The sequence below is a fragment of the Furipterus horrens genome, unplaced genomic scaffold (assembly GCF_987537825.1).
Source record: "Furipterus horrens unplaced genomic scaffold, mFurHor1.1.pri manual_scaffold_3, whole genome shotgun sequence".
NCBI classification, from domain to species: Eukaryota; Metazoa; Chordata; class Mammalia; order Chiroptera; family Furipteridae; genus Furipterus; species Furipterus horrens.
The window spans coordinates 151112184-151139588 of record NW_028327173.1 but is presented as its reverse complement, the minus strand read 5'-3'; the positions used below and the strand labels follow the sequence as shown (position 1 = coordinate 151139588).

The following is a 27405-nucleotide window of genomic DNA, read 5'->3' as shown; positions in this document are numbered from 1 at the left end:
GTGGCGACACGTGGAGGATTCATCCTCAGTGCAGGAATCGCATCGCCAGTCCCAGGGTCGCCCGTTTCACTTCTCGAGAGTCCACACCGCTGGAAGCCCAAGCTCCTCTCCTCCGCGGAGCCCGGGGAGGTCAACCTTATTAGGGAGCGGAACCCCGCCCCTTCCTTGTTACCGACGAGCCCCGCCCCCTCCCGCTGCCCAGCGGAGCTCCGCCCCCGCCCCCGCCCCCCGCGCGACCACAGCGCTCCCCCAGCTCAGTCTGGCTGGCCCCATGTTACTGAGCGGAACCCCTCCAGCGGGCTCCGGCCCGGGACCGCGGGCTCAGGGGAGCGCCGGGAGCGGCCCGGGGGGCTCGCGCCGGGGCGCTGCGGGTACCGGAGCCGGCCCAGGAGGGGGCGGCAGTGGCGGAGTAGCCAAGTGGCTCCGGGAGCACCTGGGCTTCCGTGGGGGGGGCGGCGGCGGAGGTGGGGGCAAGCCGGCGCCCCCGGAGCCGGACTATCGCCCCCCCGCCCCCTCCCCGGCCGCACCCCCTGCGCCACCCCCGGACATTCTGGCCGCCTACCGACTGCAGAGGGAGCGTGACTTCGAAGACCCCTACTCCGGGGGGCCGTCCGGCTCCGCTGCCCTAGCCACCCCCGCGGTCCCCGGCCCCACGCCGCCCCCGCGGCACGGCTCGCCCCCCCACCGCCTTATTCGGGTCGAGACCCCTGGTCCCCCAGCGCCCCCGCCCGAGGAGCGAATCTCTGGACCCCCAGCCAGCAGCGACAGGGTGAGTGCCGCGACGGGCGGGGATGACCGGGGAGAGAGGTGATTGGTGGCCTAGGGCTTTCGAGAGGGACAAAGGTGGCCTGGCCAGGGCCGGGCCACTCGGTGTCACGGTTTTTGGCGGACACAATCTTAGTCCCTGACCCCGGGGCTCGGAGTCTTCATCTACCTTTGTTCAGATTCTCGACCTACTAATCTGGGACGTGTGCCCCAAACTCTGCTTCTGTCCCCTATTATCGTCCCAGGACTTGGTGACCGTCACCCTCTGGGGCTCTGCTCTCCTCATTGCAGCCCCCCTGGAGCCTAATCAGCCAGCCTTTTTCTAACGGGACTTGAATTCCCCACCCCACCCCGATCTTTACAGCCTTTCTGCCCACTGGGAGCAGTAGCTCACTGCCCTTTGATCTCTGACCCCTTCCCCCAGGGCAGCGCCAGCACAAAGCTCCACTTCTCTGAGAGCCCAAGCATCCTTGCAGGTGCTGAAACCACGAGAAGGAGATGAAGGCTGGGGTTTCTGCCTATGGGCACAGCAAGAGCTGGCCTTTGCCTCGCCCAGTCGGACTGGAGCCGGTGGACTGTTGTTCTCAGGAAGCCAGAACAGGGAGTATGCAGCTCTGTGCTAAGGATGCTGACCACTGAGGTTTGGGCAGGCCCACTGCTGCACTCCTTCCCTTTCTCCCCAGTGTGGGGACAGTCAGTGCTCAGAACCTGTTGCCCAGAAGGGGCTAAGCAGCTGAAAACACTCCTCCTCTTGGCCTCCCCCTCCCTTGCTTTATTCTGAGGGTGGCTAGAGCCTTTCATGGATCTGCAGGCCCGGGATAGCCAGACATTTACTGTTTCTGAGAACACCCGCTGTGCCTCAGCGGCTGGGTAGAGAAGCCACCACCTGCTCATCCTCAGTTTGGCCTGTCTCTCCTTGACAGCAGAAAGCCATCCCCAGGTCCCTCTAGGCTTAAGTTCTATCATGCCCTGAGCTGCTCTGTCTCTTTTGTCCTTCTTCATTCACCCCTGGGAACTCAACTCTGGGGCATATTCCCCTTTCTTCAGTTTTATTGGACTGGAAAGCAAAGTTGCTGTTTGAATCTACTGGCTCCAGGGTTGAGGCTTTCAGCCAAGAGAGTACTGTTCTGCCTGATTTCCCGGATAAGAGAGGTGTGTCAGGGTCAGAGCAGAAGCCTTAGGGATATGAATTATTTTTCCCCCCAGTTCCTGCCATGAGGCATGGCTGCCCACCCTGGGTTAGGACCCTTCGCCCGCAGAAGGAGGCTGTGCTTTCTTTACATGTCCTTAGTCTTCTCTTTTTCCTAATCGTTCCCCGCTCTTGGGTGATGTGATGGTGGTGGTGGCAGTAAGGCAGAGGGGGCGTTAGACCCATTGGAATGTGGGTCTGAGCTGTTCCTGGCTGTTTTCCTCTTGGGCTATCCATCAAGCTGTGGGCTCCTCCAGGACAAGGACCATGTTTTCCTCATGTCTGTGTCTTCCAAGTGATTGACACAATGCTTGGCATAAAGAAGGGTGCATAAATACATCCTGAATGGCGACTGTCCATTGCCAGGGTGACTTGAGGGTCAGACACTCCCCTAGTACATTTCCCCACAAAGACCCCACAATGAAGGTGCTGTGCCCACACAATCATGCAGAGACCTGTGTATCCTCCCACAGATGGTGTCCATACCTCACCCTGGGTCAGCTCTGTGATCTGTGGGCTGTTCAGACCTTGGGGGCGAAGAGGTGTCTGACTCCTTTGTAAGCTGCAGGGAAAGGAATGAAATCCAGCAGGATCTCCTGGGAGCCACACAATCTGTGGTTTCTTTACTGTGTGTGATGAGAAGGACCTGGGATGCCATCCGTGGGGCCTCCCACCATTCAGAGAGAGCAGCTCCACCCCTTCCACAGCAGAGTTTGGGGGACCCCAGAGAGTTCCTTAGGAAGAGCCCCTTACTCTAAATCCAAGTGTCAGCACATGTCTACAGAGCTCACACAGAGTTGCTGCCCCTGGACAGGAGCTGGCCTGGCTCTGGCCCCTGAGGTGGTGCTGAGCCAGTTTTTCTGTTCTCTGTGGCTGCTTTCTCCCTATTCTCTGTTCTCCCTCCTCTCAGCACTGCAGGTCCTCTTGGCTTGTTACCTTTGGGTCACTTCCTAAGGTGAGGTGTGAACGGAGGACCAGGATATGCCTTGGGTTGGTCAATTTCTCTCCTTCTCCTGGAACCCAGTGACTGGGGCTGGGTGGCCCAGAACCCTCTGAGAGGGGCTGGGTTGTGAGGTCTGATAAAATGGTTGGAAATGCTTCTGTGGTGAGCCAGAGAGATGAGGGGAAATGAGCTCAGTGACTATGGAATAGGAAAGAATGGGGACTTCGACAGGACCCTGAGAAGCCCAGGGGGCTCAGGACAATTAGTCTTCTCCCCGTGCAGGGCTCTGGCGGTTGGCCTACCCTGAGACCCACTGCTACAGTTGGCAGGGGTACAAAGGTGGCCATCTGGGCAGGCCTGGCAGGGCAGGTGTGGGAGCAGCAGGAACCGCACCCTGCATGGGATGGGAAGGCAGGGACTTGCCATCTGGCCACAGGAAGAGCTCCCTCATGGTGCTGGGCTCTTTCTGGCCTCCAGGCTGTGCTCTGACAGAAGAGTTAGAGAGCTAGGCTTTGCTTTGCTCCCTTTTCTCAGACCTTCGATAGGAAAAACCTGGTCTAGGAAAGGGTGATGAGTATGGGAAAGGAGCCCTGATTGGATGAAGCTTTGAGCTGTCTTTGGCCATCTGTGCAGTGTGTCCTTTGCCTCCATCATGCCAAGATATGTGTGTGTGTGTGTGTGTGTGTGTGTGTGTGTAAGCAGAGAGAGAGAGATGCGATGGGAACAATAAGAAAGACACACTGTATGAAGTGAAACTAGGGCTCTTGTTCTTAGCTCATGGAGGCATTTCTGGGACTCACCAGCCTCCAGAAATTGTGCAGATATTTGAGTACATGAGCATTTTTCTGGGAAAAGGCTCACAGCTCTCAGATTCTCACAGAATTTAGAAAAATAGATGTATCTCATAGATGGCATCCACATGGACTTAGATCCTGCAGGCCCAAAATCAGAAGAAGTGAACAGACAGGAGGAACAGTATAGTAAAGAGAGAGATATTCAGGTGTCTGAAATCAAATAAGACATGCCTACCCTGGGGTTAGAAGGAGGGGTAGGGTCCTTCTTTACCCAGTGTTCGTTGAGTGTTTATGTATCATTAAGTGACACATTAAGTGACACCTAGGCCCTGAAAGGGACTCACCATTCAGAAGACCCTGTCCTTGCCTTCTTTGAGTTTGTTTGTTTGCTTTAATTTTCCTCGTTATGACTTCCACAGAGTCTGGAGGTCTGATCTGTTTATCTTGCACAGGGCCTCCAGTGGAAGTAGAGGGAGGAGAAGAGAAGGGTCTAGATCAGGAACCTTTGTGGACTGGTTAGACCTCTTAACCCTTTGTGGCCTGAGCTGGCCAGCTGTGCTACTGTTGGTGCTTCATGGAGGGCTGAGGCCTATGGGATTGTATGGCAGACCTCTATTCTACCCAGTGCCACCTCCTCACACAGTGGCACTCCCTCCCTCTAGAAGACACCTTTGGCTTGCTGGCTTGGCCAGTGACTCAGTGATACCTCAGCTCTGGCATTCTTCTCATTGGGAGTTGGGAACAGCTGGCACCCTGTGGACCATGAATGGGAATAGGAGCAGCCAGCCATGGCCTGGGCTTGAATGGATGCCCGCTGCCCATTCCAGTTGCCCTCATCACAGACCCAGTGTGATATTATGTGACAGCAGAGACGAGGCTCAATCCCTATGTGCAGTGAGCCTGCAATGCCTCCAGAGCCTGGGTCCTAGATGTGGGGCTTCAGTCTTTTGGAGTTTATTCTGTGTCTATCACTGTGAGCTCCTGGAGGACCCATGAATTTGCTGTTTTCATTTTGAATAATATAATGGTGGACATTTACTGAGCACTTACCATGTGTCCAGTACCATTTTGAAGTGGCTAACGTGTATGAGGCCAGTTGATCCTTACAACAACGTTATGAGGAAAATTCCGTTGTTATCCCCAGGTTATATACAGGGAGACTGAAGCACAGGAATGTTGGGGTCACACTTGCATGATTTCACAGGCAGTAAGTAAGAGAGCCGAGGCTGACAGCCAGGCAGCCTGCCTCCAGCCTGGCTGCCAGCACCATGCCAGGGAACCCTTGCACTTATGGAGAGGAGCCCTGCAGAGCAGAGGTGTTCACTAAGCATTTGCCAATGAAGAAGGAGAAGAAGATTCAGAGAAGGAGTGGGGAGTGCATTCTGGGCTGAGTCCACCAATTTCTGAATGAAGAAGGCCAGCACTTGCCACCCAGTCTTGAGGGAGCCACCTCATAAGGGTCTTAAAAGGGTTGGTGGCATCGATTGCATGTCTGTGATGTTTGAATGCTTTACAAGCATGGCATTGCTTTGTAATTAGAAAGGATAATAACAAATCTGTTTCACGTGAAGGTATTTCACTGATAGATAAAATTGGGACAGGCATTCCAATAAGTGGGAACAAAGGATGCAAAAAGTTTGATCTCAGGGAACGTAGATAGTATACTGTTACCCAAACTGACAAACTTTCAGTTGAAAAGGATTTCATGGTTAAATATTTTGGACAAATGCTGACTTAAACAAAATTAGACTGCTCTCTTTGCTACAGAACTTCTCAGAGACTTTAACATGCTAATGTGTGTTTATTGCTACATTTCCTAATTTTTCTGGAAAACCTGTAGCAAGGCCCTGAGAGTCAGGTGACCTGGGTCCCTGTCTTACCTCTGCTGCTACAAGTTGTGCACTCTAGACAAGTATCCAGACTGCAGGGCCTTAATGCCTGAATATAAGAGATTATCATCAGGGCTAACATTTATCAATCACTGACTCTGGGCCAGCCTCTAGGCCAAGGACTTTTATATTCATCACCCTCTTCCTAATCCTATGAGGTAGGTATTAATACTATCCCCATTTTACAGATAAAAAACCAGAGGCTTCCAGACATTAAATGTAAACTACAGAAATGGGAAAAGGGGGGCAGTAGTAGATTTGGGGGACCTTGCAGAGCCAAATCCTGTGATGTCTGTCCCCTTGCTCCCCCTGGACTCACAAGCCCCATGGCGGGCAGAGGTCAGGAACTCCAAGCAGGCCCCAGCTGCAGAGTGGAAGGTTGAACCAGGTGGCGGGCCTGCCTCGACCTCAGGCGAGGCTTGGGCAGGAAGGAAAGTCAAAACCTGACAGCTGCTTTGTGAGGGGCACTGCCCAGCTGGAACAAGCCCAAGAGCCGGATCCTGTAGGTACCCTGATGGGTGATAGAAGGGAGGGGGACCTGACTGGCAAGGAGGTATGGGAACAAGGGGGTCCTCTGGGCAGCAGCTACTTATATACTAGTTTGGAACTAGTACAGCATTTTAACGGCATCGTGACTCTACTAGAGGGCTTGCCTAAATATCAGCCCTGGTCTTAGTGCCTTCCCTGCTAGTTTCTCCCTTCTGCCCTTGAGCAGGAGGCTTTGATCCCCATTCCAATGTCGGTTCTGCTCCTACAGCTGCTACTGGCTGGTCAGAGTTCAGATGCAAGGGGATTTGAGAGTCTGTGAGTCAGGGAAGAGAAGAAGGCCTATCGAGCCTCCAGGAGATGTACACTGAGCACCCACTGTGTGCCAGGCTCTGTGATGGACAAGGTGTACAACGGTGAGCACATTAGAGTCCGGTAAAGGGCCCATACACAAAATGAACTGTGGTAGGGCAAAGATGTCAGAAGCAGCTTCCCCCACTGAGCAGTTTTGCCTCCTAGCATGACCTAGAAGCCCCTGGGAAGGCAGTCCTGGCCTATGACAGGGGTCCTCTGTGTCCTGGGCAGGTGCCTGTCCTACCTGGCTTCCCAGTAAGCATCTCTGCTGCTGCTTCAGACCCCCAGCCCCATGGGTGGCTCCTTTGGGCACCCCAACCCTGTCAGGGAAGGGACAGACTGGGCTTCCTGGAGCAGGGTGTGGAGCCAGGAGAGGAACAGAGGAGCCATTGAGCTGCCCACAGAGCTGCCACCTGGGCGCCCACAGGCACCAAGGGCTGGCACAAGGGAGGCCCACGCTGGACTGGGAGGAGTTGTAGCTCTAGGCACTGGCCCAGGACTCCAGTGGGAAGGGTGCTTCAGGCAGCTCTGGCTAGGCTTGGTGAGGGAGGGGCTGACGGGGTCTGTGGAGTTGGGGGATAGCACTTGGGCCAGGTGCTTCAGTTCACTGAGCAGCTTCCAGGGTCTCAATCCCCTTGTCTGACCCCCCACCCAGATTTGTGCTTCCTCCTTCTTCCGAATGAACAGGAAAAAGTGCTCATTTGTCCATTCTTCCTGTTTTATGTGAACTGATTTACTGAGCACTTTCAGGCACTGGGAATTTAGCAGTAAACATGGTTCCTGCCCTCAGAAAGCTCACAATCTGCAGGAAGACAGATAATAAAATAAGTATTTACTACACATGTGATGATAACCTAGCTCAGAGGTACCTAACCAGACCTGGGAGACAACAGAAAGTTTTTTTTCTGAAGAAAGAAAAGAATCTGATCCAGACAGAAGGAAAGCTTTTGAGGTGAGAAAAAGAGCATAGAGTTTTCAGGTAACAAAGTGATTTGAGATAAGTAAAGAGAAACCAAAGAGGAAAGTAGTATCTTTACATCTCTTTAACTGTGGACTTTTTCGTGTAGCCACCGGAGAGCCATTGCAAGGTTTAAGGATAGCATGTGCGTTCACTCACTTACTGTTGAGTAGAGCTACCTCTTGTCAATGGCTGTCACCCCACTTGCAGTGCTCCCCTGAGGATCTGACAGCCCTTGGTGGGCTGGGCTCCGTCTCTGCCTCAGCCAGTCTTCCCCTCCCTGCCCCCCAGGACTCTGTGCCCAGCTTGGAGAAAGGCTCTATTGTCCTCAGCTGCACAAGCACCTTGAACTCCTCTGCAGGGTGTGCAGCTTGCGGTTCCCTCCGCCTTAACTGAGAGCAGGGACAGAGGAGTGGTCATGAGCCACTTGTATGGGAGAAAGTGGACTGTGGAGGGCCCAGGCCAGGTCTTTCCTGTTTCTGTCCTCCCGGAGCCCAGGGGATTTCAGCAGAGCCCAAATTCTGGCTTTCCTCATGGCTGTCGTAAGGTTATCTTTCTCCTGGGACAGCCAAGATGCCCACTGGTGGCAAGCTGGCAGATGGTTTTGTACAAAGGGCACAGGTTCCAATCTTGGTTCCTCTGCTTATGCAGAAGGGTCTTGGGCATGTTGTTCCCTACTGCTCTGGGTCTCCATTTCCTTAAAAGGGAGATAATACCCACATGATGACATGATGGGTGTTGTGCAGATAAACCAACAGAACTGTGCCATAAAGTGAGTACTTAATCTTTCTGTTCTTGATGGTCAGCAGATATATATTTGTTCAGCATCTGGTAACACACTGGTAGGCATGGACCAAGGTAATCTCCAAGTTGCCCACTGTGCCCTGTGCAGTCTTTGAACTCTTCCAACACCTCTATAACCAGTTCTCTGAATTAATCCCCTCTGTGAAACCATCTGGTGTAAGCTCTTGCCCTGCCTGGACCTTGACTGAGGCAGGCCTTAAGGCCTGGAGCCTCATCCTGGCCATTTAGTCTAGGAGATTGCCCAGAGGCACAAACTAACAGAAAATAAAGTACCATTCTTTGGCAACCTAGTGGAAGAGCCCTGCAAAGGAAGAGCCAGAGTGTGTTCCCATCTAAGCTCAGATTCTTCCCTTGGGTACCTGGGGCTTTGGGTCTAAGGTAGGCTGTCCAGGATTCCTGCTCCCATGGATAGAGCGTCTGGGGAGAAGCAGAGCTCTCTCAGATGTCTGAAGCCTGCTCTCTTCCCATAGCTGGCAATCCTAGAAGACTATGCGGATCCGTTTGATGTCCAGGAGACTGGTGATGGCCCAGTAGGAGCTTCAGGAGCCCCAGAGAAGGTCCCAGAAAATGATGGCTATATGGAGCCCTATGAGGCCCAAAAGATGATGGCGGGTAAGTAATAGCATCGGGGAGAGGGTTGTGGGGATTGTGCCCTGAGGCTTAAGTATCTTCAAAACAAACTCTGGCACCCACATGTACAAGAACTGATTCCTAGGTCTTTAGAAAATATGGAGGATGCCCTTGCTGTGTCTTCGGGGAAGGTGACCACTGCTTTCAAGGTAGTCACTTTGGAGCTTTGATTTGTGGTGCCTAAGACCTGAGGTAGTAGATCAGACAGTTAGAAGCATTTGGGATAGTCAGGAAGAGGAAGATAGTGGTGTGGGCTGGGGGATCATTGGCCCCCAAGAGAATCACTAGCTTTAGGGAAGGTGGTGAGTTTGAAATGATATGATATCAAAGTGAAACCTCTTTACAGCAATTGCAAACACATGACTATATATGCAGATGCAAAGAGTTCCTTGATACGGGTCAAATAATTCAAGGACTGGGGGCAGAAAGAAATGAGTAAGATCTGGCCCTGGGGACAGAGACTGAGAAAAGATCCAGGGAAAGACCACATGGGGGTGATCAGAGAGGAGGACACACGTTAGTCAGTCTAAGCCAAAGCCGCTGGGCAGGATGAAAGGAAGATTTGTTCAAGGGCAAGTAATCTTAGTGCTGGGCATACAAGAGAGGCAAGATGAGAGAGGCCAAGCGGGGCAGTGAAAGGCCTTGAGGGCAAGACTGAGGTGTTTGGACTTGCTCCAAAAGGGGGAGGGGAGCCATTATAGATTCTTGAGCAAGAAAGGAATAGGACAAATATGGCATTTTAAGAGGATTACAGAGGCTTTGGTGTACAGAACAGACTAGAAGAACTGGGCATTAGAAAGATGGTTAGCAGGCTACTGTGGAAATTACTGAGGCTTTAAGGAACCAATAATTAACACCCCTTTTTTCCCCTCTGGAGCTTGGAAATAATTGAGAAATACGATCAAGGAAACAGAAAGATGAAGATTACAATGTCAGCTTTATTACTGATAAAGGTGATTGGAGAACATTACTTAGCTATGTCACCACAGTGAGCTTCTTAATACTTCATCACAGAATTAAACTTGCCCACTCAGACTTGGCCAACATAGGACAGCTGTAGGCCCCTGCACAGGAGCAGAAGGAGAAAGAACCAGAAGGTTCTCTCCCTGCAAGAAGATAGATCGGGTAAGCTGCTCTCCCTCCTTGGGAGAGGTAGGTGAGGGACAGAGAGCAGTCAGGGGTGTCATTACATGGAGCCCATGAAACAGGAGCCTGAGGAATGGAGGTTTGCCCTGCAATAATCCAGATATGGAAAGATGAGGATGAGGCTCATCAGGCATTGGCAATGAACAGGTGGGACTGCGAGAATGAAGGAGGACCAGGACCAAGGAGAGCAGTGTAGTGGACAGAAATGGAGAAAGTGAGTGGGTGACTACCATATTTAGCTGGGGGTGTGCCTCCTAGGGGGTCCATGAGTGCCTTGGAATTGATGAGAATATTTGTCCATTTTTCTGGGGAGCTCCATAGCTTTTATCATAGTCTCACTGGGTTCAGAAATTCTAAAAAGAGAATCACAGAACAGAGTTTGAAACATCAAAGTGAAACATCCTTATGGCAGTTGGAAACGTATGGATGCAAAGGGTTCCATGAGACTGGGCAAGTAGTTCAAGGAGTGAGGGCCTGGGGAAATGAGTAAGACTTGGCCTTGGGAAACAGAGACCAAGAGAGGATCCAGGGAAAGAGACCAAACGGGATGATCAGAGAGGACAGTCCATGATAATGACTTGTCAAAGGGGACAGTTTCAAGGACCGGGTGGGCAGTCAGCAGTATCTGAGCAACAAGGAAGGATTTTTAGATTGGGAAACAGTATCCTTTGGGACATAAGGAAATAAAATGGAGTTGGGTAGCAAGGAAGAGATGAACTAGGAGAGGACCCTGTCTTGGTTTCCTAAATGCATAAGCTTCAGCTCCCCAACCCTTGTGGACATCGCAGTCTTTCACTCTGGTGCCTCTCTGCCCCTGCCTCTCTGTTGGGTCCCTGATTTTGAAACCCCGGAGGTGTTTTGAGGGACTTGGGATGTGTGCCCCAGAGCCAGCAGCACCTCCTCTGAAGGAGGCCCAAGTCATTGCTGAGGAGCACATCTGGAGGATCTGAGCCAGGCAGCCAGAGCCACTCTCACACTTCCCCTCCTGCCTTGCCCTGGTAGAGATCCGGGGCTCCAAGGAGACTGCAGCTCAGCCCCTGCCTCTCTATGACACACCCTATGAGCCAGAGGAGGAGGGGGCCACCCCGGAGGGTGAGGGGGCCCCCTGGCCCCGGGAGTCCCGCCTGCCTGAGGATGATGAGAGGCCCCCCGAGGAGTATGATCAACCCTGGGAGTGGAAGAAGGAGCGGATTTCAAAAGCCTTTGCTGGTGAGTCCTGGGGGAAGAAGGCAGGCCTGCTGGGGCTTCTGAGCAGCTTTCAGGGCTCAGGAGAATGGAAGGAGTGGAGTGCTGGGACCAGGGGAGGCCCAGGAGGGAAGCGTAGTTGATTGAGTCTGCACCACGGAGAGCTGCAAGTTGGCAGCGGACGCAGCACTGTGCGCAGGGTCAGGAGAGGGCACAAGAGAAGCACGAAGACGTCTCCTTGCATCCCCACCTCTCGGAGGCCAAGAGACTTGGGCCACTTCCATCTTTGGGGGGTTGGGTATATTTCAAAATAAAGACGTTCTAAACAAAATTGTAAAACTTGTGGCATATGTTAAATACTTGCACTTCACAGAATAAGGCATTTAACACTGTAGACCATGAGAACAGCTGCCTGTGTAACCTTTAGATACCAACCCTGAGTTCGAGGGCTGTGTCTTCCAGTGGTAGGCCAGACCAGCGGTGCCTACCCCCAGAGGGACTTCTGAGAAGCAGGGACTGGGAGGAAGGGATGCTGTGAGAAATCCCCTTGACTAAATAAGGATAGGTTTCTTCTGCACTGAGCACCTTGGTGGCCATCCCAGGCCTGGAGTCCGACATGGCCAGCTGTGTGTTGGTGGTTTGAGGGCAGGGGCAGGAGAGCCTGGAGTACAAAATACAGCTTTAGCTCCTGGATCCTTGGTTCAGTGAGAACATAAAGAAGTTAAATGCCATTGGATTTAATTCCCATTCCCATGTCCCCCATCACTCCTCCTTGGGCAAGAGGCTCCTCTTGGAGGTGGACCCAGCTCTGTGCTCTATCTTCCCCACCCTGGCAGCCAGACTGAGAAACCACAGGTTTCTAATTTGTTCCCTATAAAGCAGGCACCACTGAGGATGGGCTGTTTATCTCCAGAAGTCTCCTTGGAGAATCAATACTGTTTGGATTGCTTAATGGGAAAATCTATGCCCGTCATTAGGAAACCTCGTTAGCAGTCCTGGAGCCGCCAGTGGCATCAACTCCTAATTGCTGGGGCGCAGGATTTAGGGTGTGGGAAAAGGACGAAGGGAGGCAAGGTTGGGGGTGCTGGGAGGCTGAGGCAACCTGGGTGTGGTGCCGGGAGGCGTAGGCAGCTCCTTGTCCCTCTTTTCCTCCTTTTCTGGTCCCTCTGGTCCCTGGAGGCCTGTGAGAGATCAAGTGAAGGGGACCCACAGAGCTGACAGAGCAAGACCCTGCATCCTGCAGTTTGCCAGCTGGGCCTCCCGCCCACTGTCACCAGCCCATTGTGGTCAGTGGCTCTGCCCAGCCCACTGAGGGTCCTGTTCCCCATTCAGAAGCCACCCCTGCCTCTACTCTGACCCTCCTTTCTAGGCTGTCCTGTGTTCTGAATCCAGGTTTTGGTGTCTCAACTTCTGCCTCTCTCTGTCTCTGTCTCTGTCTCTGTCCCTGTTCCTGTCTGTCTCTCTTCTCCTTGCTGCTACTGGCTCCAGTTGACATTAAGGTCATCAAAGACCTACCTTGGCCTCCACCAGTGGGACAGCTGGACAGCAGCCCCTCCCTGCCTGATGGGGACAGGGACATCTCCGGTCCAGCCTCACCCCTCCCTGAGCCCAGCCTGGAGGACGGCAGCGGTGGGTTCTGTGGGGGCCCTCTGGGCTTGGGTTGGAGGAGCTGAGGTGGGATAGGATTTGGAGAACCCAGGATGAATCCCTCTCTTCCTAGAGGAAGAAAGAATAGACAAAGTACACAGTCCTCCCCCCAATCCCAAAGGTATGGGGAAGGTATCTCCTAAGGGAGATCCCTTCCAATATTTTTCCCACCATTAAAAAAACCCCAATATTCTAAATTCACTGACCAGAGTCTTCAGCAATGCAAATAACTCCTGAGGTTGGGGTGATGCTGGCTAGCACAGGAAGCATCTAACTCCTGAGAGTGAAGGGTCTGATCCTTGCATCTAATGTCTGCAAGACAATAAGAGCTTGGAAGTGCTGCAAGGAGGAAAAAATAGTCCAAATGGGAGAAAGAAGGCACCAAACACTTCATCTATGTTCAGTTTTACCCAGAATGAGCAGCCCAAGGGTATGTGTGCGTGTGTGTCTGTACATGTGCACACAGGCCTGAGCGCCTGTTTGTACATTTGTGCCCAAGTGTGAGTGGGTGTTGTGTAAATACAGAATGAAGGAGGGTCTCTGTCACCTGCACATATGTGCCTGTGCCCACCTGGCCAGCTGGCTTTGTCCGTCCCTCCCTCATGCAGGCTTAGCAATGGGAGGTCTGGGAAGGCAGAGCCACCTCCACTGGGCTTCTAGCGGGGGGTGGGGGGGTGGGGGGGGTTAGCCTGTGGGCAGCAACCTTGGGGTCGGGGGAGGGGTGGACCAGCTGGCGGCTGTGGGCAGGATTAGCCTGTCAGGATGGCACCAAGAGGAATCGGATAATTGTTCTCAGATCAATAAGTCATTTCTACAGAATGGCCTGGCAGGGTGATTTGGAGAACGGTAATGAACTCTGAGGAGGAGAAAGAAACAATATTATCAGTGCTGAAGCCACCCTGAGGAGGATGGAATAGGGGAAGGCAGTCAGCTGCTCCAGAGGGAGAAACCTGAGTGGTTTCTCTTGTTGCCCCTCCCCCCTCCCCTCCCACAGTGTGGGGACTGGGAGGCCCTGTGTGGGACAGGAGGGCTGAGCCCCACACCCACCTCCACCCCTGTCCCTGCCTGGGGAATGGACCCAGAATTCAGGAAATGGGGAATGAGGCACTGGTTATTCTATAGGGCTCTACCGCTAGGATCCTCATAGTCTGTGACCGGTATATTCCCCACAGCCCAGTTTGAAGGATCTGAGAAGAGCTGCCTGTCACCCAGCCGGGAGGAGAAGGGTCGTCTACCTCCCCGACTCTCTGCAGGGAACCCCAAGTCACCCAAGTCCCTAAGCATGGAGCCTAGCAGCCCCCTGGGGGAGTGGACAGACCCAGCACTGCCTCTGGAAAACCAGGTGTGAGTGTCTGTGTCCAGCTGGGGACTCTCTCCCCCTGCACCTCCACCCCAGCACTGGCTTGCCTGCAAGGGACACCCAGAATGGGTGGGCCTGGTCAGCTAGGGACCCAGCAGAAATACCCCTCTTCCTCTCTCTCATCCTCAGCTGGTACCATGGGGCCATCAGTCGAACAGATGCCGAGAACCTGCTCCGGCTGTGCAAAGAAGCCAGCTACCTGGTGCGCAACAGTGAGACCAGCAAGAATGACTTCTCCCTGTCCCTCAAGTGAGTGGGACGGGTTGGCAGCTTTAGGCAGGATTAGCCTGTCAAGATGGCACAAGGATAATCAGTGGGAGGAAAACCACCAGGGCAGGAGGAGACTCTGATATTCCCACCCCATGCCCAACCAAGCTGGGGAGAACCCCATCCCCCAAGAACATTTGCTGACTTGAGGCCAGGCCCTGAGGACCCGGAGTGGTCTGAGCTCAGCCCCTGCACTCAAGGAGCTCAGAGTTTCTTGGGGGTAATAGTTGAGCTAGTGTCCAGCTCAGAAGGGTTCTGTTACTTACTAGCTGGGCCTGAGGTCCCTTACTTACAAGTTTCCTTACTGACAAAGTGGGGGAATAATAATATCTACCTTCTAAGGAAGAATTAAATGAAATAATATATGGGAAGCACTTAGCGTGGTGCCAAGGGCTCAATAAATTATCATCATCATCATTATTAAGGGAAGTCTGAAATGTTCTAGAAGCACAGGCAGGGAGATAGGAACTTTGCCTGAAAGGATCTGTAGGGTGAGATGGAGGCTGGGTCCTGGGAGGAGGGCAGGGCAGTGAGCACAAAGCTGTTCTTCACTCTGAAGAAGTGGGCAATAGGTCTGGCTGCTAGCAGCTGACAACTGAGCTTTAAAGGATCCTGGAAGAGGTGGGGGAGGCAGGACCCTCCCTACCCATCAGCCTTCCTCCCCGGGAGCAAATGCACAGGCCAGCATCGGCCTCCCAGGCTCTCCTGGCAGGATGGCAAGTCCTCTCCTTGGCACCAGAAGCTCCACCTGGTAGAGCCTGCTCCCCACATGGCAGCCTGTCAGAGCAGTGTGTCCATTCACATCCCTGCACCATTCCTGAGGCATCTGTGCCACTTCCTACTGCATCTTCTGCAGGCAGTGGAGTCTACATGTGCCCCCACTTCAAACAAAACTGATATATGGAAATTTGGGACTGCTAAACAGACATATTTGAAGATAATTATTCAGCTTCACTAAAAGATGAAAAAAAAAAAAAAAAAAACCCAGACCATAGTCACAACCTGGGTTTTATTCTTGGGTTTAATAAAACTAGCTTTGTAACCCTAGGCAAATCCCTTAACCTCTCTGGGCCTTTTTTCCCTGTTGCAAAATGTGTTAATGGTTACCTCTTAGGTTTCTTCCAGCTCTCATACTCTGGGAGTCTGAATTATTAAATCGAAGGAGCATTAGGGGAAAATCCATTTGTCAAAAATATGGTTTACATAACTTCAGGAATGTGTATTGCTTTAAAAATTATAGTTTTTTAGATTCATAGAGCACCTACTATGTGCCGCATAGTATATATAACATCTTTAAACAACTACCATCCTTCAATGAAGGTCAATCTTTTTATAAACAAAAAATAAGTTCAAAGAGGTATATGACTTGCTCAAGGCTACTAGCTAATAAAGTTCCAAAACTAGGATTTGAACTCATCTCAATCTTACCCTAATAACCACACTGTTCCATTACACAGCTCCACCCTTCATCAAGTCTGGAACAGTCCAAGGCAAGGGTGGTCTGCAGGGGTCTGGCTCCCTGAGCAGAGCAAGCAGAACACAGCCCTGCCTTAGCCTAAAGGAAGAGGCAGGCCTGGACGAAGGGCTCCAGCCCAGGATGATCTGGCCCTGCCAGCATCAGTCTGCCAGAGCCTCGTTTGCATGTAAATGGCTTCTGGGAAATACAATTATGGTTTCTCTTCTCTCTGTAATGGAAGGGCTTTCACTGGTAATTAAACAGCTTCCTCCAAAAGTCAAGCCAGCCCAGGCCTTTCAGCCCAGCCAGTCCCACCCAGTCTCCCTGAGGGTCTGGCAAGGGTTCTTCTGCATCCTAATGGACCCTCGGGACTTTGTCCCAGGAGGTCAGTTATACAGATGGACGCTGAGCTCTCAGCTTCCAACTTTGGTCTCTGGTTACTTGTTGCCCTTTTTGGGCCAGATCTGTCCCTCATAGAAGGACAGTTTTTAGGAGAGATGATTTTCCCAAGTGGACTGTGGGGAGGGGGCTGTCCCCAAACTGTAGGAGAGCGAGAGAAGGCAGGGCCCATGCTGCTGCCAACAGCCTTGGGCCTGGGTCTTGGCATAGGGCAGACAGGGGAGGGGACCACTTACTCCCTCCCCTCTCTGCAGTCCCCAGGGGTTGTACATTTTCCTGAGGCCCATGGCTCCTTTCTGCAGGGCCTGTCAGGTCACCGTCAGCCTCAGCGGTTATCTCAGACCTACAGATGAGGGATGGCCCCACACCCTGACGCTGACACCCAGAACTGGGGCCCCCAGCAAGCTTTAGGGCAGTGTACTCTAGGGAGTGGAGGGGAGGGAAAGATGGAGTTAAGGGCCTTTGTTTTCCTCCCATCCCTTTCCTCTCTTCAGCCACTCCACTTTCCCCATTTTCTCACTGGTGGGCCTAGTAAAGTGGGTTCAGACAGAGCCCTCTTTGTACCCAGGCAGGAGACGCAAGTGAGGAGGTTTGCCAGTTTTACCTCTCAAGAGTTGGGGCGTCACCATGAGTTGGCCCCCTCACCGGTCCTACCTCCTACACTTGTTTCTGAGCCCTGTCCTTGTCCCCAGGTAGGCTCTGGTCAGCAGGGCTCCCCCAAGCAGTTCTGACCATTTGCCTGTGGGTGAGTTTCAGACCTGGGGCCTGGCCCACCCGTGCCTGTGGTAGTTTGGACAAAAGTTGTTCTTGCTCAGGTCCCACCTCCACACTCTCTCTAAGGCTGAGGGTGCCCAGACATTTGGGAGACAGCCAGAGCTCTGAGTAGAAGGGTCCTTGTCTTGTGGGCAGGGCCAGGCACTAATGCTGATTTCCTGGATTATGGCCGGGAGATGGGAGAGGCAGTGGAGCATGTCCTCGCTGAGAAAGGGAATGGGCTGAAGGGCTGGATGGAGGAGCTGGGGGCTTGGCCCAAGGCCCAGGTAGCAGCAGGGTGAAGGGATATCCCCAGGACAAGGTGGAAACAGCTTGCCCCCTCCCCTAGCATCTGCAAGAGAGTGCCCCAACCAATATTCTCTTGGTTGTCACATCTGTCTATCACTGTCTTGCCAGGGGTGTCCAGGAGCCCCTCACTGGTGTCCTCCCCAACAGCTTAGAGAGGGAGAGGGTAAACTGGTCCTGACCACATAGGCTGGAAGGCAGGAGTGCCTGGATACCAGGGTTTGGGGTGGGGGTGGGAGGTGTTGGTCCCTCCAGTTTCTACCTGCACACACCCTGTACACTCACTAGACACACATTCTTGGCACACCCAGTGCCCTTACCACAAAGCCAATACCTACCCACAAAACCCCCTCCACTCCCCTCCCTGCTTTCTGGACTGACTTCCATCTTCCCTAGTCACTTCCACTCCCTTCTGGTTTGGAACAAGATAGTTCTGGCAGGGTGGGGTCAGGCAGGGGGATGGAGAGGGCCCCCACTCACCAGGGTCTCCTCTTCTCTTCCCAGGAGCAGTCAGGGCTTCATGCATATGAAACTGTCTAGGACGAAGGAAGACAAGTACGTGCTGGGCCAGAACAGCCCACCATTCAGCAGCGTCCCTGAAATCGTGCACCACTACGCCAGCCGCAAGCTGCCCATTAAGGGGGCTGAGCACATGTCCCTGCTCTACCCCGTGGCCATCCGGACTCTGTAGATGTGAGGCCTGGGCACTGTGACAGATCTGGACCCAGCCCTGTGCCTGTGCCCTGGCTATGGGCTGTGGCCCTTCCCCGGGACATGATTTCCCAAGTCTTTCTTCCTCTCTCCCTGGGATCTAGTGGAAGCTAGAGATTCCTTAATTTATTCTAAAGGGGAGAGGCGTACTGGGGCCTTGGAGTAAGAGGTGGCCCGGAGCTGAGGAGAGAGGAACCCCTGGGCAGAAAGGATAGTCCCTGGAGGAAGGGGGCTTCAGAGCCGCGGGTCTCCATTAGAGTTTAAGATCGGCAGCTCCAGAGCCTTTCCGCCTCTGGGGCAGAGGTGGCGACCGCCTGCCCCACCACCCTCTACTCCACTGCGCTGTGGGACAGGACGCGGGCCCGCGGGGCGCCCCGACCATCTCTTCCCCTCCATCCTCAATCCACCGGCGGGGCTCCGTCCAGAGTCTGGTGGCAGACCCCTGGGATGGAAATGGCGTTGGGGTGGGGAGAGGCGGGGAAGCGCTCGGGCCAGAGGGAACTTGTGCGGTCCGCGGCCGCCCCGGCACCCGGCCAGAGGCAATAAATAAACCCAGTGCTGCCAGGCAGGGCCGCGTCCACATCTCCAACGCCTCCAGCTCTGCACCCCGGGCTGACGGGATGAGGAGCGGCAAAGCGAGCACAGATGTGTTTATAAGTCAGCTCTGGAGCAGACACAGACCGGCTGTGAAAAGCGCGTTCGAAGCATCAAGTTCCTTCCTTTGACAAGATGTCAAAACATCCCTCCAACGCCTCCGCCCCGGCTGGGAGGACGGGGGCAGAGCTAGCCGGCCTTGCGGGCCCCCTCCCCGCCGAGCCACGCCGAGCGCGGCTACCCAGGAGCGGGTCCAATTTCCTGCCTACAGTCATTTGTCTGGGAGGAGGGGAGCCGCGGAGAGACAAAGAGGCACCACGCCAGGCGGGGGTGGCGGGGAGGTGGGGGGAGCGGGGTGGCCCTGCCACGCAGAAGCCGCACGCCCGCGGAGCCGGGGAAGCTGGCACAGCCTACTGCGTTCCCTTTCCAGAGGAAGTGGGGGCCTGCCGCGCCTCCCTCATTCCCTGAAAGATGGGTTCGGCTCTGGGGACCCGCAGCCTGGCTCCTGGGCCACAATCCACCTCCCAGCTATGGCTTCAGCTCACGGCCGAAGCTGGCGGGGCCATCCGCGCGCGCCCTCTGCTGGCTGTGTCCCTAACCTCGGTCCCGGACGTGGGGCCACAGCGCCCGCGGCCCCAATGGCGCCCCTGCCCGCACTGAGAGCTGCAACCCGCGGAGGCCAATGTGCCCAGACCCCGGGAATACCAACTGGGCCGCTGGGCGGAGCTGCTGTCAAGTCCAACGGGCTGATTACACACACACCCTCCCTCCCACAGCTGCCTTGGGAGGGCATCTGAGGACCTTCTCCAGAACCTAAATCTGCAACTCGCAAGTGTGATGTGAATCATAGGATTTTGGATTTTGTAATCCAGTGGTTAATTTATCAAAGTCGAAGATATGTGATCCGACAAATTTAAGAATTCTGGGGGGACAGTTGAAAGAACCACCTGAAACTGGGCACTGCTGCAGAAATTCCCTCATAGAGGGTTGGCCTATCTTTAAGTAGACTTGGGGGCATTTGGTCATTGTGCAGATGCAAAAACAGTTCCAAAAAGGTTAGGGATGTGCTCATCTGTCTCCTTGCTGTCATCTCACTACCTAGTGCTCAGAGAAAGGCTGGGAGTAACAGGTCCTGGAGCAGGCGAGGCCTCCTGTGCCTCCCTGTAGGCACCTGCTGTCCCTTGCCACCCCTCCCCCCTTATGCCCAGCCCACCTTCTCCAGAACCTTCACACCTTCTCTCCTCATCTCCTGGTCAGGCTTCAGAAGCCACTAGCCACTAGTGGCCCTCTTTCACACTAGCCACTCAGGCCCTCTTTCAGGAAGAGTGCCCCTGAGCCAGGAAAGGAGTCTCTAGCTGGGTGGGTTCCTTTATTCAGTGGGTACTATCAAGTTCAGAGAATGTCTGCATCACCCTAAGTTAACCTGCTGGTTGAGTGGCTTCTTCTGTCAGTACCTACCCCATCCTGGGGCAGAATAAAGAAACCCAGAGGGCAGAAAAGTGGTTTATTTGTAAAGGAGACTGGAACAAGAAGAAGAGAGGGGCTGAAGAGCACTACATAGAGCTATTGAGCCAGATTCTGACTACAGTACCTGTTTAAGAACTTGGAGAGAAGAGCAATTGTGCTGTTAAAAGGGGGTGCTGTGGGGGTTCTTATAAATTTCTCTATGGGTCCAGCCTCTATCCCCTTCAAGTCATTTGCAAGCCCTTTTGACAGTGTGGAGCCCGGAAGTGGGGGAGAATTTGGGGAAGGGGTTCTAAGATGCCAGCATCTGTGCTCCCACCTTCATCCTTAGGCTCACAGCTCCGTACAAACACACACGCATACTTGTCAGCTCCAGTCTTTTGAATTTTTTCTTAGTTTGGAAGAAGAGGCATCACTTTGCCCCAAAACAATGATAGTTCCCAACCTCTAGTCAGTCCCGAGACAGTGCCTCCCACTTCTCCAGGCTGAGACATTATGAGCATGGGGGTCCCTGGACCCATATGGGGTGACTGACCATGGCAACCTGGACCAAGGTCGGGAGGTGGGAATGGGTAGAAGGCTGAGGGAGTCAGAAACAGGAAGTACAGAGTTGAGGTGAGGTGTGGCCCAAACCTCTGCTCAGTTGAGCAGTGGGTGCAGCCCCTGGGCAGGAGTCCTAGAAGTTCTCATAATGGTGGGAGAAATGAGTTCGGTCCTGCCTGTTGATGAGCTGACAGGCCTTTTCCACATTCTTGGTCATGCCAGGGGGGCCACAGCTAAACACCCCAATCTTCCGGACCTGTTGGAGGAGGAAGAAGTGAAGGCTAGCTCAGTATTCAGAGGGAGGGCTAGCTCAATGTCCATGTTAAAACCATGAAGAGTCTTTGATGAGGGCTCATTCCATGTTCCTGATGAAGGGTTGCTTATACCATGCATGGTGAGGGCTAGCTGTTTTAGTAGACCTGCTCTCTGCAGGTCCAGCCTCTACCCCTTCCAAGGTATTTGTCAAGTGCAAGATCAGTGTTTCTGATAGGGGCTGAGTTAATCAATGTTCAAGTTGAGATATAGCTTAGTGTTTCATGAAGGACTAATCCAGTGTTTATGAGAGCAATGGATTGCCCATTGTTCATGATGAAGATTAGCTCAGAGTCCAGCATGGGGTCTGGCTTAGTATAAGGGTAGCTCTGAGTTTATGGTGAGGACTGGCTCAATCATTGAGCTCTTCCTTTTGACAGGGCATCATGGCTGCAGAAGTGGCAAGTTCCATGCACCTGCCTCCCCCCTTAGCGCCTCAGGTGACCCCCACTTCTTTCCCAATTCACTACCCTGCCAGCCTCCCAGGGAATGATGGGTTCTCATCGGCAGTCAGCTTCTCCCCAGATGGAGCAGGTTTGGGAGCTTTGCTCAAACCCTGGATGATAAACTGAACAGACCCTGGATATGGCATGGGGACTGACCTGTGGGTGAACCTCCTGCAGGGAGTTGAAGAAGGGCTCAAAGGGGGGGCGACCAAAGTGGGTGACAGAGCGTAGGCCCGTGAACAGACTCCGGTTCAGCACCTTCTGGAAGTGCCGCTCACAGATGTACTGGTAGAGAAATGAATGGAGGAGGAAGTCAGAGCAAGGCAGAGTCAGGGTTGGCTCCTAACCCAGATGGAGACCCACCCATCCTGCCAGGCTGACACTGACATACCAGCATGGTGGTCCTGAGGTCGAACTTCTCAGCCAGCTGGGTGATGTAGATATGCACGGACACCAGGTCCTGGCAGTCATTCTCCTCCACCTCCCGGATGATGTCAGCCAGCCACTCGAACTGCCGCTGGGTCCGCGTCACCCAGATGAAATAGATCTGGGGACAGGGTTGGATCTTAGGACCCAGCTCAGCTCAGGCTCCCTATATCCCAGGTCTACACACCAGTAAAACTCTTCTGGCCAGCTTGTGCCTCTCTCCAGACATTCTCGGGTGGCGGGGGGGGGGGGGGGCGGGGGGAGGTGGAGTGTATGGGGCCACAGGGCCAGGCTCTGGGACAGGAGATGCAGTTTCCCAGGGCATGGAGAGGTAGAGTGAGTGACAGCTTGGGGTGCCTCAAGGTCTGATGGAGTGGAAGCAGCTTTTTCATGCTGAGCCTGTCCTGCCACTCTCTCCAATGGGCCCTCCTTAGGCTTCTGGGCTCCCAACCAACCCTAGTCCAGAGGGAGAGGGTCTCACTAAGGGGCTTGTCATAGAACATCCTCAGGAAGACCCAGCTAGGTGCCTGGAGGACATGGGAATAGACTCAAAGATACACCAGGGGGACGGAAGCTTCCCTTGGAGGACCCATCTCCAGTTTCTGATGGGAAGTAGGGCTTTCTGGGTTAAGAAGTAGAGGCAGAGCTGGCTTGGACAGAGGAAGAGGAACTGTCTATCACCCTCTGAATGCTGACAGCATATGGGCTGGGCCTTGCCTGTTCTGTTCCTGCACTCCTGACTCACCCGCCAGGCCTAGAGAGACAAGCAGGGGCCTACCACCAGGTTCAGGCTGGGGTGAAGGAGCTCTGAGGGGGCCTGACGCTTGATGGCCTGGGCTGTGCAGGAGCCAGCCACGCCCATCAGCCCTGCCTACCACTACTTCTGCTCTTTCTCTTGAGAACAAAGCCAGTTTCACTTGTGTCCCACCCCGAGCCCCACCCCAAATGTGCCCTTCCTTCTCCCAGCCCAACAATGCCTCACATGCTAGCCTCCTCTGTAAGAGGGAATGGGTTTCTCTACCCCTCTGCAACCCTGCCGTGAGGGATTCGGAAACCCTACATGAGGTGCTTCATAACTGAGGGGAGGAACCTGGGGACATTAGCAAACTAACTCTGTACTTTAGGATCTGGGTATATCTTGATCACCACCTGCACCCCCACCCAGGGGTCAGGCCAGCTTGGCTTTGCCCAAACCAGGGAGACCATGAACAGAGGCAGGAGAGACAGGCACAGATGGACACGGTGATAGCAAGCAGGGGACATGGGCTGGCCAGAGGAGGGGGCACTTACCTTTTTACAGAACACTTGGTAGCTGACTGATGACTTGAAGACCAGGTCTTTGAGAATGGAAGCAAAGGGGGTAACCCCAATGCCCCCTCCTATCAGCACTGACACCTCAAACTTATGCCACTCTTGGTGGCCTTCTCCAAATGGTCCATCAAGGTACAACTGCAGGGAGGGGAGTGGGTTTGAGTTAAGCTCTCAGCTACCACCATAGCTCTGAAGCCAGAAATGAGAAGCAAGATAGGGCAGGCAGGTTTATGGAGTGAGGGGAAAGAGGGAGACTGTGGCTCTATCTGGAACAGCCAGCCTCTGGATGGGGGAGGGAAGGAACACAATGGGCCGTCTGGTGCTGCAGGGTCAAGGCCTGCTAAGGGGATATGGGAGTATGTGGCACATCTGGCCTGGGCCTGGGCACCTTGGGGTATACGGCACAGCCGTCCGGGGAGGGTGAGTAGATCTCCCTGAGGCGAGTGGTCCAGGGCCCCGCTGCCCGGATGTGCAGGCTGAGCGTGTCCTCATGGGGAGCTGAAGTCAGTGTGAAGGGGTGGTACTCGGTGGTCCCCAGAGCCAAGCAGGCGATCCGCACCCACTGTCCCGACTTGTACTCAAAGCCTTGGGGCCGCTGGAACTGCAGGTGGGTCACCCCTAAGGAGGGGAGATGGGCGGGAGGCTGCTGTCCTGAACCCAGCAACAATGTGGTCTCCAAAGAGTTCCCCAGCCTGCAGTCTCAGCTCTGCTTCTGGAATATGCCAGGGCAGACCTCCGCCCATCAGAAGTCATTACTGCCTCTCAGGCCATGTCTGCCCTAAGGAGGGGATGGTGGTCAACGGGGCCAGAGACAGCCTAACCTGAGCTCCTTCTCCCTGTTGTGAGAGAGGCACAGGGCCCATGGCAAAGGGCTTCTCTTACCATCTCCCTCATCCCTTCCACCCAAGGCCCCTGCCAACTCCACTGGGCCAGGCTAGGAGGCTCCCAGGGCCCAGCTCTGCTCTGCTCTCTCAGGACCACCAAGCTGCTCCCTGGCAGCCTCTAGGCTTATACCTGAGGGTAGCAGCTCCGCCTTCACCACGCTGATCTCCACCTTCTTCCGGCTCAGGCTCACCAGCTTGTCCCCCCCATAGATTAATGCTGGCACCAGGAAGAAGATGTGGAAACGAGGCATCTGGATCAGAGCGAAGCTGCCGTGGATGATAAGCTGAACAGAGTGAAGAATACAGCTCAGACCCAGCCACACCCACAATAGTATCTGAGGCCAGCTCAGGGCTTAGACCCCTGTAGCCTTTCCCCCCACCTCACCATGTGCCATGCTCCTTCCAGGTTCCAGGACCCAACCATTCCCAGTCCCCTTCTCCAAAGCATCCATGGTGAATGAGACTATTTTCATCTCTCTGACACCATCCTAGACCAAGCCACATGGACTCTGCCCTGCACTCATGCAGTAGCCTCCTAACTGGTTTCCCACTGGGTTGCCCCACTGTGATCAATGCTCGTCAAGGCAGCCAGTGTGACCTTTCAAAGCCCACTCATCGCATCATCCCCACTTAAAAAGCTTTAGTGGCTTTTCCATTGCACCACAGGTCCTCGTGATTCTCTGATTCTTGCCTGCCAGCATTTCCTTCTCCCTGTTCTTCAAAGATGGCAAGTCCTTTCTGCTTCAGGACCTCTACACCTGCTGTTGCTCCGCTGGGAATGCCCTTCCCCTGCTTCTTCCCATGATTATCTCCACTTCATTTTTCAGGTCTCAGCAGAAACACCACCTCCTCAGGCCTTCTGCTAGTCCTGTCACAGCTCCCTGTTAACTCCCTTCAAAGCACTTGACATCCATGATAATTTTGTTTCTTCATTCATTGCCATCTTTACTGTTGTTTTCCCCAGGGGACTGTTGGAGTAGGTACTATATCCATTTTGTTTGCCACTAATCTCAGCTCCTAGCAGTTCCTGCTTGGCACATGGTAGGCACTCAATAACTGTTGAGTCAATGAAAGGAATTTCCCCAATTTATCCTCTCCCTTTGGGGTCTAAAAACACCCAACCAGGCTCCTTTTTCCATGAAATAACTGTCAGGTATTGTCCAGCTCTAGCCCCTTCCCCAGCAAGCTGTTCAGACACTACTTGCTCCATTCTTCCCACTTGCTTGCTCCTGGGTCTGGTCTGTCTGGCTCCCCCCTCCATCTGTTCTCAGGATCTGCTCACTGAGGGCTCATCAATGGCCAAACCCTGAGATCTCCTTTCACACCACTTCTGCTCCCACACCTGGCAACCTGTGGCATAGTAACCACCCCTCTTTGACTCTTCTGCAACGATGCTCTACTGGGTCTCCCTCCTCCCAGGACACTCACTTCCCATCTCCTGTACTGATTCTGTTCCTTCTCCACCTCCAACCCTGTGTGTTGCTCAAGCCTGATTTCCTCACCTTCTGCTCTTATCTTTCTAAGCTCTCCCACATGGTATGGCCTCTCAGCTGAGCCACAACCCCTCAGCTTCAGTGCAACTCATGCAGCTCCACCACATCCTGCCACCCCCTGATGCCCTGTGGCCATCCACAGCCAGGCCTGTCTCTTCTGTGCCCTGAGTATTCTATCATCATTCACACCTCTGCACCTCTTCTGTGCCCTGAGTATTCTATCATCATTCACACCTCTGCACCTCTTCTGTGCCCTGAGTATTCTATCATCATTCACATCTCTGCACCTGTGCTCATGCCCTTCTTTCTACCTGGAATGCTCTTCAGCTTCCACTCTGCACAGCCAAACCTTAGCCTCCCTCTCTGTAAGGCTTGGCCCAAGTCCCATCTTCTCCCCAAAGTCTTCTCTAACCAGTTTGGCCCAAATGAAACTCCCTTCAATGAGCTCCTGCAACTTACTTGTTGAAACACTTAGCTCAGCAATTAATCCTGTATTGTCTGCTCATTTCAATCATTTCACATGCATGGCTTTAATCTCTGTGGCAAATCCTAAATTCCTGAGGGCAGAGCTTAAGAGTCTCCCCTTCTTCTGCAAGGCTTAGCACAGAGCTAGGACATAGACTCTCAACACAGAACTGTTAAACCAAACTCTGGTTCCTCGTTCAGCTCTCCCTTCCCCCAGGCAAGTGTTTCTGAATTATTTTTTTAATAAAGTACTTTTTAAAAGATTTTATTTATGTTCAGAGAGGGAAGGGAGGGAGAAAGAGGGAGAGAAACATCAATGTGTGGTTGCCTCTCATCTGCCCCCAACTGGGGATCTGGCCCACAACTCACGTATGTGCGGTGACTGGGAATTGAACCAGTGACCCTTTAGTTCACAGGCCGGCACTCAATCCAATGAGCCACACCAGCCAAGGCTGTTTCTGAATTCTTGAGGCTTTCCCCACAGGACTTATTCAAACCTCTCTGGGTTCTCCTCTGAACTGGCTCTGGTTCCCCAAATTCCTCTTTCATTGTGGAGCCCACCCCCACCCCCAAGTCCTTCTGAGCATCCAACCAGGCTGAGAACAATGCCAGGGTGAGCTCATGTTTATATGCCCTGTTTGGTGCTGGCTCTATTTTTAAACCACAAAGCTGCTGCAGACTCATGGTTGGCTGAGGAGATGGGGAAGCAGCCTGCCAGATCAGCTTTGGCTATACTAGCCCGGCTCTCTCCAGCCTGGATAAGGAGCCTGGACAGCCTTTCCAGGGTCTGCTCCACCCTGGGTCCTTTACTTGTAACTTTTCTTTCTGCCTGAAGTCAAGTGGCTGCACCTGTGATAAATGGGAAGGAAGCAGGTGTTTTGGCCCTGATCTACCCCCACAGGAGATGCTCCCAAGCTGTCAGGGCTGGGACTGCTCAGCAGAGGGGCCAGCATCCTTCTGAGCTGTTGACTTCCCTGCTGGCAGGAAGGGTAGCTCTGAACTCCAGTGATACCCCCAAACCAGAGATAAATCAGAAAGGGGTCTTGGTCTCAGGGAGTCCATCTGACTACTCTCATCTGGGTCTCCCATTAGTTAAAGGAAGCTGCTTTTCACCAGGAACAAGAACATCACCTCCACCCCTAACACAAACAATAACCCAGAATGTTAGGGCTCCACCCATTACTGAGAAGGTAGAGTGGAAGGAATAAATTAGCCAGACAGATTTCTTTGGAGGTAAACATCATCAATTCTCGGAAACAACCTAAGCCAAGGCTGGGTAGTCATCTTCACAACTGTGACGTGCTGAGCCTCAGGCAAGATGGAAACACACCCTACTACCTATTGGTGAGTAGAGAACTATAGCGGGGAGGAGGCAGGGCCGGCCGCAGGTGCTGACCTGACCCAGGCAATGGGAGGCCCCTCTGT

At 53.6% G+C, this 27405-nt stretch overlaps 2 protein-coding genes and 1 long non-coding RNA gene across 5 annotated transcripts in view; 1 reads left to right on the top strand and 2 right to left on the bottom strand.

Moving 5' to 3' along the window:
• Window positions 1-233: 233 nt before the first annotated feature.
• Window positions 234-18722, top strand: SHF (Src homology 2 domain containing F). 2 transcript variants are annotated; one of them, XM_090270549.1, is made up of 7 exons: window positions 234-769; window positions 8653-8794; window positions 10961-11167; window positions 12632-12772; window positions 13963-14134; window positions 14280-14399; window positions 17836-18722. In XM_090270549.1, the coding sequence occupies exons 1-7, from the start codon at window positions 272-274 to the stop codon at window positions 18020-18022; spliced, it is 1467 nt and encodes a 488-aa protein (XP_090126675.1). In that variant the 5' UTR covers window positions 234-271; the 3' UTR covers window positions 18023-18722. The 2 variants fall into 2 exon arrangements, with proteins under 2 accessions (XP_090126675.1, XP_090126677.1); XM_090270551.1 differs by lacking the exon at window positions 12632-12772.
• Window positions 11229-13402, bottom strand: LOC150016411 (uncharacterized). 2 transcript variants are annotated; one of them, XR_016509795.1, is made up of 4 exons: window positions 12997-13402; window positions 12659-12859; window positions 12246-12324; window positions 11229-11804 (listed from the first exon to the last, which is right to left on the bottom strand). It is a non-coding gene; the product is annotated as an uncharacterized LOC150016411 (long non-coding RNA). The 2 variants fall into 2 exon arrangements; XR_016509794.1 differs by having other exon boundaries at window positions 12659-13401.
• A 1404-nt stretch (window positions 18723-20126) lies between the features above and the next one.
• DUOX1 (dual oxidase 1) overlaps window positions 20127-27405 on the bottom strand; it is a 32516-nt gene continuing 25237 nt past the window's right edge. Inside the window, exons 29-34 of the mRNA XM_090270547.1 lie at window positions 24153-24306; window positions 23527-23756; window positions 23118-23276; window positions 21793-21948; window positions 21558-21686; window positions 20127-20899 (exon numbers count right to left, since the gene is read on the bottom strand). Coding sequence (XP_090126673.1) covers window positions 20777-20899; window positions 21558-21686; window positions 21793-21948; window positions 23118-23276; window positions 23527-23756; window positions 24153-24306 — 951 coding nt within the window. The 3' untranslated portion in view covers window positions 20127-20776. The remainder of the gene's footprint in view (window positions 20900-21557; window positions 21687-21792; window positions 21949-23117; window positions 23277-23526; window positions 23757-24152; window positions 24307-27405) is intronic.

What these genes read in the sequence shown, in the direction of transcription:
- SHF (XM_090270549.1), top strand. Translation starts at nt 272, where the DNA reads ATGTTACTGAGCGGAACCCCTCCAGCGGGCTCCGGCCCGGGACCGCGG. An exon ending in CCCCAGCCAGCAGCGACAGG is followed by an intron (nt 770 to 8,652) that starts GTGAGTGCCGCG and finishes CTCTTCCCATAG; the next exon opens with CTGGCAATCCTAGAAGACTA. An exon ending in GACTTCTCCCTGTCCCTCAA is followed by an intron (nt 14,400 to 17,835) that starts GTGAGTGGGACG and finishes TTCTCTTCCCAG; the next exon opens with GAGCAGTCAGGGCTTCATGC.